The 17,602-nt window shown below is 40.4% G+C and overlaps 1 protein-coding gene across 2 annotated transcripts in view; it reads right to left on the minus strand.

Moving 5' to 3' along the window:
* Positions 1 to 201: 201 nt before the first annotated feature.
* LOC117971313 (flotillin-1) overlaps positions 202 to 17,602 on the minus strand; it is an 18,099-nt gene continuing 698 nt past the window's right edge. Inside the window, exons 2-14 of one of the 2 annotated variants that reach the window (XM_059009170.1) lie at positions 13,913 to 13,987; positions 12,658 to 12,733; positions 11,843 to 11,933; positions 9,470 to 9,613; positions 8,578 to 8,697; positions 6,368 to 6,463; positions 5,991 to 6,143; positions 4,748 to 4,929; positions 4,576 to 4,621; positions 3,838 to 3,975; positions 3,206 to 3,370; positions 2,338 to 2,356; positions 202 to 1,768 (exon numbers count right to left, since the gene is read on the minus strand). In XM_059009170.1, coding sequence (XP_058865153.1) covers positions 2,339 to 2,356; positions 3,206 to 3,370; positions 3,838 to 3,975; positions 4,576 to 4,621; positions 4,748 to 4,929; positions 5,991 to 6,143; positions 6,368 to 6,463; positions 8,578 to 8,697; positions 9,470 to 9,613; positions 11,843 to 11,933; positions 12,658 to 12,733; positions 13,913 to 13,958 — 1,275 coding nt within the window. In that variant the 5' untranslated portion in view covers positions 13,959 to 13,987 and the 3' untranslated portion in view covers positions 202 to 1,768; position 2,338. The remainder of the gene's footprint in view (positions 1,769 to 2,337; positions 2,357 to 3,205; positions 3,371 to 3,837; positions 3,976 to 4,575; positions 4,622 to 4,747; positions 4,930 to 5,990; positions 6,144 to 6,367; positions 6,464 to 8,577; positions 8,698 to 9,469; positions 9,614 to 11,842; positions 11,934 to 12,657; positions 12,734 to 13,912; positions 13,988 to 17,602) is intronic. The other variant, XM_059009169.1, reaches the window with a different exon arrangement.

Below are 17,602 nucleotides of genomic sequence, written 5' to 3' on the forward strand. Positions count from 1 at the left end.
TAATAAAATAGTCCATCATTATTGATCATTTTATCTTATCACACATCTTTCAGACCATCACTTATATAACAACCTGCATAATATCGCAATCTGGATAACCATATTATTAAATTCTAGAAATAAATGCAAGCCATGAAGAGAACAAAAAAGGGAAAGACTGCATTCTATACAGAATAAACAAAAAACCACAGGACAGCAAAGTCTGATTAGCAAACAGAATATATTTGTACATTTCACATTCTCTAGATACAATGCACAATGGATACTTTTTTCCTACAAGCCAAACACGGTCGTATTTCATTTTTTGGCACGTAACTAACATACAACAATTCTAATATTAATAAAATAAATTTGAAAACATCCAAGCATTACAAGATTCAGTAACCGGACTGCAACTACCATTTAAATAAGTCTCCTTCTGTCACATACAAATTGTTAAGGCAGGGGCATTGGTTTTTCAAAGTGTAAATATTTCTAACGTCTATGATTCTGTACCATTTATTTACTAGTTTTTTTAAATAGACGTTCAGTATAAAATAGTGATAGTAACAGAAGATATCTGTGATAGTCGGGCACGATGGGAACGCTTGGGACTCCACAGGTGAAAACATAAACATAGGAAGGGTCTATCGGTAGCAACACAAACAGTTTTTCTGTCAATGTCTCTTCTGTAATTTTAGAATCAGGTTTCCAGGGATTAGGGGTTTCAAGGTAATGGACCTCTAGATAAAATGTAATTAATGTTTTATTCTATTTCAGCATGAGTAACCTTTCTTTACAGGAAAGAAAACACATATATATATATATATAATAAACACACACAAGTTTAGTTTCTTTACTACAATAGTTGTCTCCAGTTTCACGTAGGAATGCAGAGTTGAAACAGTTAAAACTGAACAGGAAAAACCTTTTTTTTTTTTTTTTAATATATAGTATACAAGAATGAATGAAACAAATAATGTACCCAAAAACCCTATGATGAGAATATACCACACTACTACAAGTCAGCAACATCTCTGTGGACAGAAGTGAATGTCTGTTAAACCTGTTAAAGGGGCGATTATATCCTGGAAAACAAGAAGAAAGCAAATGAAGTATACTCCTAAATTTAGTGTTACAAATATGTTCAGTCTTACAACCAATCAGTTTTTTTTTATTTTTCCATTAACGACCCAGGAGATTTTAGGCTTAACACTGGTGACAGGAAATCGACAAGGCCTTTACTGGGCTAGTCCAGAGACAGGTCTTTCTGATTTGCTTTCGGACCATAACAAGGTTGGTGTTGGAATGTAATTAACATCCTATTGTTTGATTAGGGCCTCACCTCGGACAGGCAGTGTTCTAGCTGTACCGAAAAAAAGACAAACGTATTGCATCGAGTTCAATTAACAGGTTGTACTCATGTTTCAATGAAGATTCAATGTCAGCTCAAAAATATCTATGCAAAGGAAGGCGAGTGAAACAAGCAACCGTGTCTTTGTCACATAGTTGCTTGGTTCAAGGGGCAGTGTTTTTTTTTTTCTGTTTTCCAAAAAATATGCATTAATGACTGGCGAAAATGGGGTGAAAATACACAAATATCTTGTGGTTCAGCGTTTGTTCTCTGTGTTTTATAAGATGCACTTCAGGCAGTTTACACCAGACATTGGGCACATGCAGACAGACAGGGTTAGACAGGGATAGGCAGACAGGGAGACGTTTCCATTGGGAGCAGTAAATCCGAGAGCCTGTGATGTTTTCAACCCAGTCGTCCGGGTTTCCCAGCAAGCTGTTCAATTAAAACAAAAACAAAAAGTTTTTTTTTTTTTTTTATATCTGCATTTAGCATTATTAATTTCCATTCATTCATTCATTTATGATATACAGTAAAATTAGCTGTGTTGTTAGTCCAACAAGTACATATCAAACGGATTATAATACTTTAATTTATTGGATTAAACAAGTACAAATAGGAGTATGTTGGTGTAACAGGGCGCAGGTTGGGCACAAACCGGCGACCCCTCGCACTGCAAGCAAGTGTCTTAACCACAACGCAAAAGAACCAGGCTCCTCAGCATTTACCCTGCCACTTAAAGCTCTCAGTATCATGATTAAGAAAGCAGATCACCATGATTGGAAATCCACAATATGTATATGGGGAAAAGTGTGGCATAAGGATGGACAGAGTATATGACTAAGATAACATTTCCAAACAGATACGTCTATGTGACGAGCAAGTGTAACATTTATATCTGTATCACATTTATTTCATATGGATGTATGATCTGCAAGCAAAATGACTGTACGCACACACAGAACTGATATTCGTTGTACGTTCTGTACTATAAAGCTTCCTACCTCAAGATTCCAGCGAGAGCTTGAAGTAAGAAGAAAAGCAGCATGTTATTAATAAAGCTTTCTGGGCTTCGACTGTAATCAAAAGCAACAGGTACTGCCATGTCTGAATTATCAGATCGTGAAAATACAGTACTTGTTTTTTCTCCTCTCCTCCTGCAAGCGCAGCTATGGCCAAAAGTTTTGCATCACCTGGAATTATAGGCTTGAGATACAATAAAAAATACATAGAAAGTGTGTATGTATGTGTGTATTATTTAACACTGTGCAAAGAAACCACAAAACAATATCACAAAAGTCTTCTTGAAGCCATAATAGTAGTAATTTCGTGTTAGATTTTGAAATGTCACATTTGTTATGTATCTGGCTAACTACAAAGCGGTAGGTAATTTAATATGTTTACGTAACATTATTCAGCAGGTTTCATTCAACTCTATGAAGGAAAATTAGTTCATTCAATACGGTGATGCAAAACTTCTGGCCGTAACTGTATACTGTAGCACTGCTCAGCTGCAGGTTTACATGCTCATGTGACAGAAACTGGGGACTGGTTTAAATTTTATTGGTGCCAGAATTTTGCAAGCTTGTCTACTACAGGGGTGTCTCTCCAGTGCTCTACAGGTGCACCCTATCTGAACAAATATGCAACCAAAAAAAACTGTTGGTGCGACCATCAGTTATACAAGACAACACTTACGCAACAGAAGAAGTCAAGAAAATATACTTGTGTGACCAGGTCTTTATGCATTGACAGAGACACCCCTACAAAATGGTGCATAGCTGGAAAAGTGCATACCGGCACAGAAGACACAGCCTTTGTCAGCCCAAGCGGTTTGAAGCGAGACCAGCCTATGCGTCTGTGCGTGTGTACCTGAGTGATGCTGACACCGGTCAGTTTCTCCATGGCCTCAGGCAGGCGCTTCATGATGTCCAGCACCTCCCCAGTCAGTTTGGCCGCTCCGACATCTCCATTGCCACTCGACACCATCGTCACCTTCTTAGCCTGGGACAGGGGCTTGCTGATCTCTTCTGCAATCTGCAAAACACACAAGAAGAACATCACTGCAAACTCCTAATTGGATTACTGAGAGGAGAAAGTTTCAAGGTCCTAAAAAGTTGCATTTTATAGTGAAGTTGAAATCTTTTTTAAGAGCTGAAAACAATTAAAAAAGGTAAAATTAAGCAAATTATTGGTTCAATTAAGGGATTAGTTATCGAGAGCTCAGTTGGAATGAAAAATAAGAGACACATGGGGTCCCGAGGGCTGGGTTTGGGAACCCTGTTTTAATAACAGAGGGGGAAAATCTCTGCTTGCCTCAATAACCCACCCACCCGCAACCTCCTATCCACCCCCCTCTCCAACCCACCCACCCTCCCGCAACCTCCTATCCACCCCCCTCTCCAACCCACCCACCCTCCCGCAACCTCCTATCCACCCCCCTCTCCAACCCACCCACCCTCCCGCAACCTCCTATCCACCCCCTCTCCTGTCTGCCTCCTCACCAGGGGCAGTTTCTCCAGAAGCATGTCCACCATGGCAGCTTCCTTGTACTGCTTGAAAGCTTCGGCCTTCTTCGACATCTGCTCTGCCTCAGCCCTGGCTTTAACTTCCACTGCAAAGGCCTCAGCTTCTCCCTTGATCTGCAGCAGAAAAGGAGATGTTTGTAAGAGAAGCGAAATAAAACAGAGGGTCAGTTGTATGTCGGCATTTGTAAACGTGGACCACAAAGACACACGCTCTGTCTTGCCTACACTGCGGTTTGGCAAAAGCTGTTACAATTTACAACAGGTAGCGTCTTTAAAGGAATTGCCACAAATATTGACCCCCAATTCCACTGCCTTCCAAAGACTGCACTGTAGTGCATAAACTTTTGCCAAAAACAACGAGAACTTTGGCGACTCCCTTTTTAGCGGTTGATCTACCGTTTGTGCGCAGAACGTGTGATGAAAGCACTGACCAAAATGACACGAGTCGACTTATTATTTACCGTTTTGTAAATGTTGGTGGAAGTTTGATGGAAACACAACTATAGAAAACAGCTGTGTACGAACTGTAAAGCCAGTACTGTGTGGCACTGAAAACAACATGGCAGCAAACCCAGTGATTTGTACTGGACCACTCGTAAAGGAACCTTACAGAAAATTAGTACACAGCTGCGTACCAGATTCTGAAGACAACAACTTTATTTTTTAAAAACATATTCCATGCACTAAGGAAGAAAGGAAGGAATTCGGACTCACCCGGATGCTCTCAGCCTCCGCTTCAGCCTGCATGATGAGCTGGAGCCTGGGGAAACACAAATCGAAGTCTCAAATCTTTCTCAAACAGCTGTCCAGAGATAGCGGCTTTTTTGCAGTAACCTGCCCAACCGGTTACTGCCAAGCCCAGGTACAAGATCCAAGCAACAGTCACCTCTCTGCTTCAGCCAGCCTCTCCAGGCGGTAGCGCTCTGCATCAGCTGGCTTCTTCACCTTCGCGTCCAGCTCCCTTTCCTTGCGGGTGATCTCCTGTTCCTGCAGCATGATCTGCTGGGATCGCTCCACCACCTGCACCTGCATCCTCTCCTCCTCGATGCGCTGCTTTGTCTTCGCCACCTGCGAGAGGAGACCGAGAGATCAGTGTCAATACAGGGCTTCTCCAACCCGGTCCTCGGGACCCCAGTGTCTTATTAAACCAGACTGCAAGCAAGTGGACTGTCAACAGGCATATAGTCACAAGATAGTGCCCATAGAAGAAGATAAAACATTCAAATCAAGAAGCTTTAATTTAAAATGGGAGCCATAAACATGGTTTGGCAGCTTCTAAAAAAAAGAGTTGCAGGTTTCAAGTTACTTAAACAATTTCACAGTTAACTTGAAATCTCCCAACTGTTTAAGAGCTGAAAACAATTAAAAAAAGGTCTTATTAACCAAACGAGAAGTTCAATTAAGGGTTTCGTTAAGTAATCACTTGAATAACAGAAACAAATACAGAAACATGCTATGTAACTTTTTTTTTTTTTTTCAAACAAATGGGGTCACGAAACAAAAAATGGTTGAAAATACAAAAATAATGATCGTATGACAGATAAATGCATAATTGAACTGTATTTGGTGCATTATATTGTATAATTACAAATCAATTACACAGGTGTGCCAAGGCTCAACTACAACTACTGCATTGAACTGAATTGTAAAATTACAATTGTAATTGACCACAAGTCTGTCAGTCAGTGTGGAATGCAGCGTGTGAAAGACATCAAAGTGCTAGCATGTGTTTCTTCTAGTGTTGAACACTTCTTACATCATAAGTAGTTCACCCATCACTCCAGGAGTGGAAATAAGACTCACCCATTCCGGGTTTTACTACGAGCTTGATTAGCCACAGTGTGTACAGGTAACAAGCTCAGGTGTGTCTTATTAAACTCACAGCAAAACCAGGAATGGATCATATCACTATGCAATTTCCATCCCCGAACTCAAGACAAAAATGATGAGACTGATGAAGGCACTAGTCAAAATATTTGTCTACTACACTGCTTGATCAAATCTGTAAAGAATTAAGTAAAAATGGATGACTGATAATAGTATCATATTACATTATTGGAAAAGAGTGAAAGGTGAGACTGAAGGAAGGTGTTCTCCCAGTGACAAGGGGGAGGAGTTTATTCTCTTGCCTGCAGCTGATAGGCCATCTCTGACTCCGCCTTCTTGGTGTTGACCTCCACATCATAGGCTGCCTTCTTCAGCTCAAAGTCCCTCTGCGCCTTCGCCATCTCAATCTCATTCACATACTGAGCGGAGACCTTCTCCTGCATCGCGTGAGCTTCCTGAGGGAGAGAAAGCAGGCGGCTTTAGAACCATTGTGCATGCCACTTCATTAAAAGGATCTCGACCTAATAAGAAAAAAAAATTACTGTTGAAAAATTTAAAATACGGGAGAAATCCCAGGAGCTGTTAGGGAGAAGGGCCCAAAATAAGGGCGACTCCCGGTAAATCAGGGCGAGCTGACAGGTCTGTCTCTCTACACAGAAAGCATGCAGGCCTCACTCACCCGCATCACAGCGTCTCTCTTGGCCATGGCTTCTCCAATGCGGGCGTCTTTCTGCACCTGTGCTGTGCGTGCCTTACCCAGAGAGTGGAGGTAATCCTGAGGAGGGAAAGGAAGAGCGCAGCGGTGAGGGACGGCACCCACAGTACTGCTTTCATGCATCTCTGTAGTGCGGTGCAAGCTGCTGTGCTATGTACAGTGTATGCTATTTGTTTGGTACTATTATTTTTCAAACTCTGTCATTCTGCACCGCTGGTATTGTTAGTTTGCATTTTCCACCCCAAGCACCACAGATCAGCAGGGGTGGTAGAACACTTTAATACCTGTACTACAGTGTGCCAGAATCAGTGCTAACTGTCTCCTAAACTAGTTTGGATAAGCTGTTCTCAAGATGCACGTACACATGCTGTACTGCGTGCAAGCTGGGAATCATAAAGCTAGACTTCTACTTGGGAAAATAAACGTAATTCATTTAGAAAGAGAAACGAAACAATCAGCGCACTGGTGTCTATTTAAAATTGTTCAGCGCTGCAGAGACTCCTAAAGTCCCTGTGATGAACACTGTAAACCTGCCCTGTAGAACTCAGATCAATGTACACTGCGGCTGTCTGAAGAGGGTTTGTTCCCCAGAGCATTCAAGAAACCAGACCAAGCAAAGCTGGAGAAATAGGTTTAATACATACCCCTCCAACCAACAAACAAATTGAGACAGAAGCATAAATGCTCACTAAATATTGTATCATGGCATCCATGATTAAATGACTGTCCCTTCTTCAAAAGACATGGAAGACTTTTCTGAGCAATACAGTCCCCAAGCACACTGGCATCCCTTAAAGGTTCTTCATTTACTATCAATGCAAAATGACTGGGTGGGATACTTCTGCAAGCCTGGAACTGTGCCCAATTGAATGGGGCTGAATGGGGTAAAACCAGAAAGAAACATCCCACCTCCAGTTGTCCTGCATTAATTCAGCAGAGAACACCTTTACAGGCAAATGAACTACTATAAAAAGAGCAAATGTCAGCAAAAGGCTGTAAATAAACGTAGCGCTATCAAGTGTCATGCTAAGGAAAGAAGATCACCATGACCTACATCCACTTTATGAAAATGCAGGGGGCAGACCGCCTTCCTATACCAGCAGATTCTGATGTGCTCAAAACTGGCTGAAGTCATTATTTAGCACAACTTACCACAATTGGATAAGCAGTTCTGCAGCTAGAATATGTAAACGATGTAAGTGTGACAGACAGACAGCTTTTACTATTTTGTTTCGCTAAGGATCTGCATCGTCAGCTGGGTATAAAAATAGCATCTGATACATGCTTGAAATATACAATATACCAGAGGGTTAAACAGTTAAGAAAACAAATCTGTACACTAAACTATTCACACCCCAACTGGATTCTGGTTTGCAAATGTTGTGCATGTTTCTCTTATTCGCTCTGCAGAGCAAAGTCCAGTCTGGAACGGGAGAATCCGGCAGCCCTGCAGCTGAAATCTGAAAAGATCACATGGGTCCTTCCAGGAAAAGCATTAATCCTCCGGGAACGCAAAGAGCAGAATTGAATAAGGGGGGCCCCGGAGGGGGAGGGTGCGGCTGAAGTGAACCAGCGATGGAGAACAGAGCCTTTCAGTGTGAATGGGAATCAAACTGCAGCTCTGTAGTAATAATCTCAACTGGGATAGATCCAATACCCTCTTAAAATCTAATAAGATCTAATAACCTCTTTCTTGTGATGGTCAGGGCACTTGTGGGCATCCACTGATAAGCTTGTATCTTTCCGCACCCTATACAATATTCCACATATATTGCATATCATATTACAGATTTGCCAGCAGTCTACTATTGAGCAATCCAATATAACAAATGCTACATTTACATACAACGACCCTATATAACAACATAAGAAAAGTCTGAGAACGAGAAAAGGCCATTTGGCCTATCAAGACTCATTTCGTTAGCACACCATTTTCCCATGCTGGGGGGGAACTAATTTAAAAGCACAGAATCTAGTCATTTTTTAAATGCTCCCAGTGTTTTAGACCCTACTACTTCACCTGGTAGGCTATTCCATGCATTTATTTATAACTGTCAAAAAGTTCTTCCTACCTTCTGTTCTAAACTTTTACCCTGCTTCCACTTCTACCCTCTTGTTCTTCTCTCTGTGTTAAATATGTCAGATCTTTTCCAGCAGACAGCGGTCAGACCTACCTGGTCGTCGTGCACGTCCTTCAGGGTGTAGCTGACCACACTGATGCCCATGTTGACCAGGTCCGAAGAGGCCACCTTGAAGACCTGCTCTGAGAACTTCTTCCTGTCCTTGTAGATCTCCTGCAGAGAGCACACAGGGCTCATCACAGACCACAAACACGCCACAGTGCAGCTCTATATTATGTACATATCATATCCTGGCACCAGCTTTCCTACTACATGTGTGTGAGTGTAGTAGTCTACATATTCAGAGGTTTCTATGTTTGTATACGACCCCTTCCTATCATTTTTTAATACACAGTTATGGCCAAACGTTTTGCATCACACTACAGAATTAACACATTTTGCTTCATAAACTCGAATGAAACCTTCTGAATAATGTTACGTTTAACTTATTAAATTATACACCGCTTCGTCATTTTCCAGATACTTAACAAAAAACTGACAAATTGAAAAACATTTCTAAATCTAACACGAAATACTACAGTGCTACTATTGTGGCTTCGGTTAGACTTTTGCGATATCATTTTGTAGTTTCTTTGATTACATGATGTTAAATAAAAGACCTAAATTCTGTTCATATAGTTTTTAAAAAATGCCTCAATCGTAAAATTCTGGGTGATCCTGCAAAACTTTTGGCCACAGCTGTACATCAACAAAATGAATTTAAGTTAGGGAACCCAAGTTTCCTAATTATTGCACTCACTGTAAATTATACTGTATTTAAAGATTAATCTTACATTGTAACCATGTACTGCCCTGCAACACTTGTAAGTCGCCTAGGATAAAGGCGTCTGCCAAATAAATAAATAAATAATAATAATGTAATGTAATGGTATTCTGTGCAATGAAGTGAGCCCATGTGTGTGTCTATGTGTGTATCTCTAGTTACCTCCACAGTCATGTGGGCCATGATGGCTCTCTGGTGCCCCTCCAGAGTCTCCAGTGCGATGTGAGCGATCTCCTGCTCAGACTTCCCCATGAACATCTGACAGGCCGCAGCCAGCATCTCCTTGTTCTGACCCTGGATCTTCACCTGGGTTCAAGTGAAACACATTCATGTGAGGATCAGCAGCAACAACAGCAGGGCAGCGACACTGGTGCTGTTGCTATCACCGATGTGAGGAACATGCATCCCCTGCCACGGCCGCAAATTCAAAACAAGTTGTCACTAGTTAATGACCATGACGTACATCTACTGCATGTACAAAATATGAATTAGCAACGAAATGTTTAATCACAAATCGACAAGCGATTCTCCAGATATATGTATAATTGTGTAACAGCTGGACAGACAGACACCCCCTATACCCCCAAAATCTGATAGTGACCAAATCCACTATATCCCCTTTGCTTCGGATTTCATCCCCAGCTGGAGAGACAAGATAATTCTGCACTAGAACCCCGATTAGGGAGGGATTACCTTGTCTGTATGGTAAGCTCCAAGGGAAATAAATTAGTGTTTTACACCTATTGCTATCTTAAGTGTTTTTTTTTGGGGGGGGGGGGGTTTCTCATTAAAAGCTAGATATTCCAAGGTGGTTTCCTGTAATGGAACTCGGTGAGATTCTGAGGTTTCTCATGGATATTAAAGTGCTGGCTAGCACTATTGTGGTAATGTTAGTAACGGCAAGAACAGGAAAGGCTTCATTCATTTACTTATGATACAATACATAACTTGAGCTAAACAAGGTCTTTCCCAAGCTTACTGACAACTGAACAAGCTCTCAAGTGTTACATACAGACTTCTGCCAGTCTCCACAGACAAGAACATGGATTTTAAAGCCCTGGAAGGAATTTCTTTAAGCTTGCCAGTTGCAACAAGGCGTATATTTCTGTATTGTGTATTATGCCTGCAACACCACCCCCCCCAACCCCACCCCCACCATTTAACTCAGCTGCAGCTGACCCCAGACCCCAGGGAAGGCTCTCAATCACCCTGCTGCTGCTGCTGCTTCTGTATTCATTAGATGTTGCCAACCGGATGTCAATTTCATCAAATGAATATCCACTAAAAGCATTGCGCAAGGAGAAGCCATATGGAAGATGAGCATTGACGCCCAACAGAGAGAGAAAATGGAAAGGATGTGGAGGAGGGGCTGAAAAGGCAGGAAGGAGGGGGAAGAGAGAGAGAGAGCGAGAGAGAGAGAGAGCGAGAGAGCGAGAGAGAGAGAGAGAGAGAGAGAGAGAGAGAGAGAGAGAGCATGCACTTGCCAGGGGATGATAGAGTGGTGTGGGGGAAGGGTTACAATCTAAATCAATACAATTCAATAGAATACAAAGCAGGAACCACAGTAGCAGCTCAGAGCCAGCCAAGAAATCACCTCATAATAAATACAGTGTCCCCAAAACACATGCCAGACAGTTACCCTACATTGTATTTCATATGAACAAGGTTTTTTTTTTCCACTTCATGACTGCTTATTCCTTTAGTGCTACAAACCGACAGTAACACTGTGGTTTGTGGTGTTAGGGCATCTAGATCTGTACGGAAACGCAGGTAGAATTGCAGCAATACCCTACACTTGCTGCTTTGTTCTGTACAGAGTCACGAAAGCTACTCTATTCACAGTGTGTTATGCTACTGATCTGGTTAAACAATTCAGAAACGTACAATGGTTTACAAAATGTTTGTATCTTGGTGCTAAATTAGAAGCCCGCTTGACCATTTTTTTCTGTGATGCATTCTTAAAAAAAACCTTAGGTAAGCACTGAAGTGAAATCCTGAAAACAGCACATGCCAGCAGTTATTTATTATTACAAACCCAATTACTTATCACCTTAACATAAACCCTGTTGCCATGACTACAGGATTCCCAAAATACTTTTTGTCACGATTGCACTCTAATAAATATGCTACTGCATTTGTTTTGAGAAACAACCAGTACACAGAAAATATATCAAGCAGCTTTTTATTATTTTTAGTCCATAAACATTTTTTTTTTGGTTGTTATACCACAGAAGCGCTATTTTTGTACACTGTTCCTAGTTAAAATGTAAGCCGTACCTGCAAGTCCTCCCCCACTACAAAAGCAATTCTCATGTCATTGCTTTAGATTAAACTGGAAGCGATACTACAATCACATGCAAGGAAGCGATGGCAAGGTAACGGCATTCGTTCAACGTTCTGTCCGCGTGACGAAGTGCAGTGGAAATGCTTCCAGGCTCCTCTGGTGCTGTGACAGTGCAGCCCCACTCTGCACTGGCCTGGCCTGTCTGTGCAGTGGAAACTAGCTGGAGCCGAGACTCATGCAGCTCTACCTACCTGTGCAATCCCAGTGACCGAGATTGGCACTCCATGACGGGTGTAGACTTTGTCACTTTTCACATTCAGAGTCAAAGTGTTCAGGGAAATTCTGAAAAGGTGAAGAAAAAACTGTCAAAGCAGTTGAGCTACAGTCAAACTCACCTCACGTACGCACTTTATGTATCCCTAGGTCATTTAATGCAAACAGGGGCCACACGAGAGCCCTGCTTTTGAGGCTTGCGTTCCACATTATGCAAAAGTTTTTTTTTTAACATTTGAATTGTATTTCCAATAATATTATCATGTAACAAGACACCCATATGTACTTTAAAAAGGTTCAATTATGTATTTGTCACACAACCGTTATTCTTGTATTTTCAACCACTTTTAGTGACACCATTTGTTTGAACACAGTATGTTTCTCTATTTATACCTATGATTGTTGCTTGTTTATTTAGAATATTAAATAGAGTAAATGTTACTTTTTACTATAATTGCGATTATAATCATAATTACTGCAGCATAACTGAAATTGAACAAAATAGCACTGCAATTGTAATTTCAGCAAACAATTCTGCTGTGACTAATTATAATTGAACCTAGGTCTGATATACACATCTTCAATAATTAAGGTTTGGGCTTCATACATCAAAATAAAAGGTGCGTCTCAAAGGGACCAATATGTATATTTTGAATGAGTCGTGTCTAGTGTCACAACCCCAGTCCTGAGCACTCACCTCTGTATCTGTTGAATGCAGGGTATGACAAATGCTCGTAAAACTCACCTCTGTATCTGTTGAATGCAGGGTATGACAAACACTTGTAACACTCACCTCTGTATCTGTTGAATGCAGGGTATGACAAACGCTCGTCCTCCAGCAATCAGCAGTGGGGGAGCGCGGCAGAACCCTGCAAACAGAAAACACGAACATTATGCCAGCGATCACACCACGGGGGCAGTGCCAGCAGAACGCCATGCTCTCCTCTACCCAGGCGCTGAGATTCTGGAGACTGGAGCTGATAACTCTCCTTTTCCCAGTACTAGGACTAACGGACTTGGTCCAAAACTGATACGTCATATTCAAGGTTGGGGTCAATTCCTGTTTTTCAATTCCAATTCCTGTTTTTAAAATATATTCTAATTTCCATGACCTTTTTTCCATCGATTTTCCATTTAAATTAATTTGGACAAATATTTTTTAACTGGTCTGTTTTGGTGCAGTGACACTGTAAAGCCTTTATTATAAATAGCTAATGTGCCACTTATGATACTACATGCATAAGATTTCTGTATGCAGTCATCTATATTGCTATGCTCAACAGTAAGAAACTGCAATTCGCAGTGTTTTGTTAAAATGAGCTGCTCACAGTGACCACAGAGGACTTAGATTGAAGTCACTGTTAGTCAGTTAAATTGGCTTCAAATGAAAGCAGTTGAACAATCACAACAATTGATTGAAATACCAATCCCAGTTCTGTCGAAGGCATGGGAATTGATTTTAAGAAGGAATTGGAATAAAAAAAAAACAGGAATTGACCCAAACCCTGGTCATATTACCATCATGAGACAAACACAGGTTTTGCACATCTGGATATTCTTTAAAAATGTAAAACATATATTTGATTTTTCTTTTCAAATTAACAGGGAAAATATACTAGTATCATATTACAGTAAAGAAATCTCAGCACCCCATAAAATTACTTTTGAAACCAAGGGAAGAAATGCCACTCTGCAGAGTACAATACAATGTTATTTATACCACAAACACGGGTATATCTAGCATGAGATACATTTTTGCTATTCCATTTCAGTCAGTGGGACAACAGGGTTACCTGGACTCGTTTTGAATGCGTCTTTGCTTACGTATGTGTTGATAATGAAAGTAAAAAGATCCGACAGTAAAAATAACCCCTGAATATATTGATTAAAAAAAAAATCTATTTATTGCAGGTGTCATTTATGTCCCTTCATCTGAAACATGAAAACAACAGAGGCCTCCAAGCAACAGCTTCCTTGAAAAGGAAGACGGCCCCGCTAAACCCACAAACACAAGCACAAGCACACACCAAACAGAGACACCCCCTTACCTGACACGACCATGGCTTCATTGGGGCCACACGTGTAGAACACCATTCTGAGATGAGGAGTGGAGCTTTACCACACTAAAGGAAAGACAGACATGTTACTGATCTGTAGCGAGCCAGCAGATAAAGATACACACATTCCCTGAACTCTGCTGTGAAATGAAGCCTGCAGTGGGTCATCACTTCCTGATCTGTTCTATTACAGGATCTGCAGGGAGCAGCGCTGAAAGCGATTAGTCCTTAAAGGAACGCATTGTTGCAGAAACCTATTTGTTGGGGGTAATTTTACAAAAAGTTAAATAAATGCCCCCACCTCCAATCATTCTGCATTTAGTCCCATACGTGTCCCATATGTGCATACCACTGTTTCTTTGACAAATCAAATAATTTGCCACTGCATTGATCTGCGGGACTATGAAACATCAAATCAATCATTTCAATGTCTGATTGGATACTTCGATGCAGACACTCACCTTTCACATTCCAAAACATCTTTCTTTTTTTTTTATATGACTTCAAAACAACGCGATTAGGACTGAGAGGTTTTCATTAAACGGCTGTGCAACGAAAACCACAGCCTACAGTACATTGGCTTTTAATGTTATTTGCAAGCATAGGTCACATCTAACAGTAAAGAAAGAAATCAGACGAGTTCACAAATTCACCTTTAATGAGAAGCCAACTGGTATTATTATTATTTGTTTCTTAGCAGACGCCCTTATCCAGGGCGACTTACAATTGTTACAAGATATCACGTTATTTTTACATACAATTCCCCATTTATACAGTTGGGTTTTTACTGGAGCAATCTAGGTAAAGTACCTTGCTCAAGGGTACAACAGCAGTGTCCCCCACTGGGGATTGAACCCACGACCCTCCGGTCAAGAGTCCAGAGCCCTAACCACTGCTCCACACTGCTGCCCATCCGTGTATCCGTGATAGATCATACTGGACTCTATTATTAATGTATATCATGAATATTCACGATGTAAAATGAACTGTGTACAGCCATCCTTATAAATAGTGTATCCCGTTCATAGAACAAGTAAAATGTATGCAGAAGAAAGCATGATTAAAAACAGCTGCATTAAGAGAATTATTTTCCTCAAAGAAAAGGAACAAGGAGATTCACCCGGTCATTCTGTCGTCGGTTATGATTATGACACGCCTTGGGCACTGGCAGCCAACAAAGATATGTACAGGATTTGTTTTCATCACTGGGTCAAGAATGCCATGCATTCTGTTTAACAAGCATCATAAAAAACGGAAGCAGACCTACAGCCACAATCTGTGCAGTACATGAAGACAGGGAAGTGTGACATGCATTATGGACAGACAGGGAAGCATTTTAGTTTGTAAAATAACGTTTGAATAGCTGGATCACCTACAAGACGTATAAAAAATGGGTTTTTGCAAAATCTTTTTCTTTTTTAATGCGGTCAGTTAAAAATATACAAAAAGATCTCCAAATAAAAAATGTTAATGGTTGTAAGAAAGAAAATGCATAAATCAGGATTTCCCCCACATCTCATTTTGTCCTCGAACACAAAAATACAATCAGACTGTTAGCTTCTTCCATAATTCACCCAATTCTGATAATATCCAAATGTAATAAATAGCATGTGTAACATACCCCTCCTTACCCACCATTCTGACAACCCAGTACAGACAGAAATTCACACTAGCCGTTCGGAAAGTGTAGGGGGTTTATTTGGGAGTAAGCCAGCTTTTGCTGTAATGTGTCCTTTTGTTGTGTCCTTTTGTTTGTTTCCAGTAAGTTCCTCAGCCTGAACGTTTTTTTCATTCAGCCCATTTCCTGTCTCTGCAATCACAACAGCACAGTTTTGTTTCGTTTCAAAACCGCCAGTGTGAAATGTGGTTTTTGCATTTGACACGGAATCATCTAAATCATCTGTGGCTTTAAATCTTGTTGCACTAAAAAACAAGGCCAAAAGTTTTGTATCACCTAGAATTTTAGGATTGAGACTATTAAATAATAATAATAATAATAATAATAATAATAATAATAATAATAATAATAATAATAATATGAACATAATTTAGATCTTTTACTTATCATGTAATCAAAGAAACTACAAAATGATATCGCAAAAGTCTACTTCCTGTTCAAAATGTAGTATTTTTTAGTTGGTTATTAGAAACAATTGGGGCAACCTTGCCCAGCACCAAGCAAATCGGCACAACTGTCAAAAGTAGTGGGGGTCAAGGTTGCCCCAATTGTTTCTACTAACTTGGCTTGTGTTTTCCAGGCACAATAAAAGCGGATCGAACTTGCATCAAAAGCACAAGCCAAGTTAGTAGAAACAATTGGGGCAACCTTGACCCTCACCGCTTTGACAGTTGTGCCTATTTGCTTGGTGCTGGGCAAGGTTGCCCCAATGGTGGCTGGGCACTTTTGATAACTTGGTGTTTTTGTTTCAGATCTAACAATGGAATACACTTATTCCCTTCTCTGACATCACTTTCTAGCAAGATGAAATGAATAGCGGGTTCCTGTGCGTGGAACAAATTAACTACGTTATTCTTTCACATGAAATGCAATGCGTTACCACATTTTGTTACTGACCTGAAAAAGGAGCCATTACAGTTCAAAATTACTGAAAACGTAATCAGATTAGATTAATGCATTACGTGTAATTCGTTACTCCCCAACACTGGTTATAATTCGTAGTATGTATCCAAAAATGTAAATATAACATCTTTATGGACTCACAGACGAGTGGATCTCTGTATTCTCAAGTAAAATCCTGTTACCAAGTTTCATCGCAGACGGGTAAAAAGTTGCAATTAAACACAAGCTAGCTTTTATAAAATCAGACTCTCATTTCATTTCAAAACTTAAGCAAAAAAAAGAAACAGAAGCCAAGACAGAAAGCTTGTCTGCTCTCTCTAGAGAGGAGAGATGGAGACGGCACGGGTCTGGTCTGCATCACAACCCTATAATGGGTCTCTTCCCTTCCCTGTGCAAGAACACACAGGTTGCATTATCCAGCCAGGCTTGAGATTGATTGGTTTATGAATCCTTTTTGTTGGAATGCCCTGGAGACGAGCTATAACCATTGTTTGCAGGCCACACCCCACACAGAGAAAAATAACATCAAATGTAGTGTGACCTAATCTAATGCAATCTAACCTAATGCAATAAAGAAAATACTAATACTACTAATAATAATAATTTGTATATATATATATATATATATATATATATATATATATATATATATATATATATATATATATATATAGAGAGAGAGAGAGAGAGAGAGAGAGAGAGAGAGAGAGAGAGAGAGAGAGAGAGAGAGAGAGAGAGAGAGAGAGAGAGAGAGAGAGAGAGAGAGAGAGAGAGATTTTACACACACACATTTTTAACATGTGGGTCAGGAGTTCTACAAATCCTCACAAACCTACCCCTCCCCATTTTTCTTGGGTCAAGTCATTACACGACCATGTTTTCTAAAACTGGCCTGAACATTTTCACTCACTTTCAAATGTGGTCCTTTGACCCACAAACACAACAGAGGGTTCACCTGTAGTTTAATTCTAGTTAAATGGTTATGTTCAATTTTCAACAATCATTAGATTCTGTGTGGTGAACTACCATTGCTTAGACTGTTTCAACAGTACAGCCAATTAAGACGCAGATAAGTTACTGAACTAATAAGCGGTGGCTAT

Source organism: Acipenser ruthenus, chromosome 38, assembly GCF_902713425.1.
Source record: "Acipenser ruthenus chromosome 38, fAciRut3.2 maternal haplotype, whole genome shotgun sequence".
Lineage (NCBI taxonomy): Eukaryota > Metazoa > Chordata > Actinopteri > Acipenseriformes > Acipenseridae > Acipenser > Acipenser ruthenus.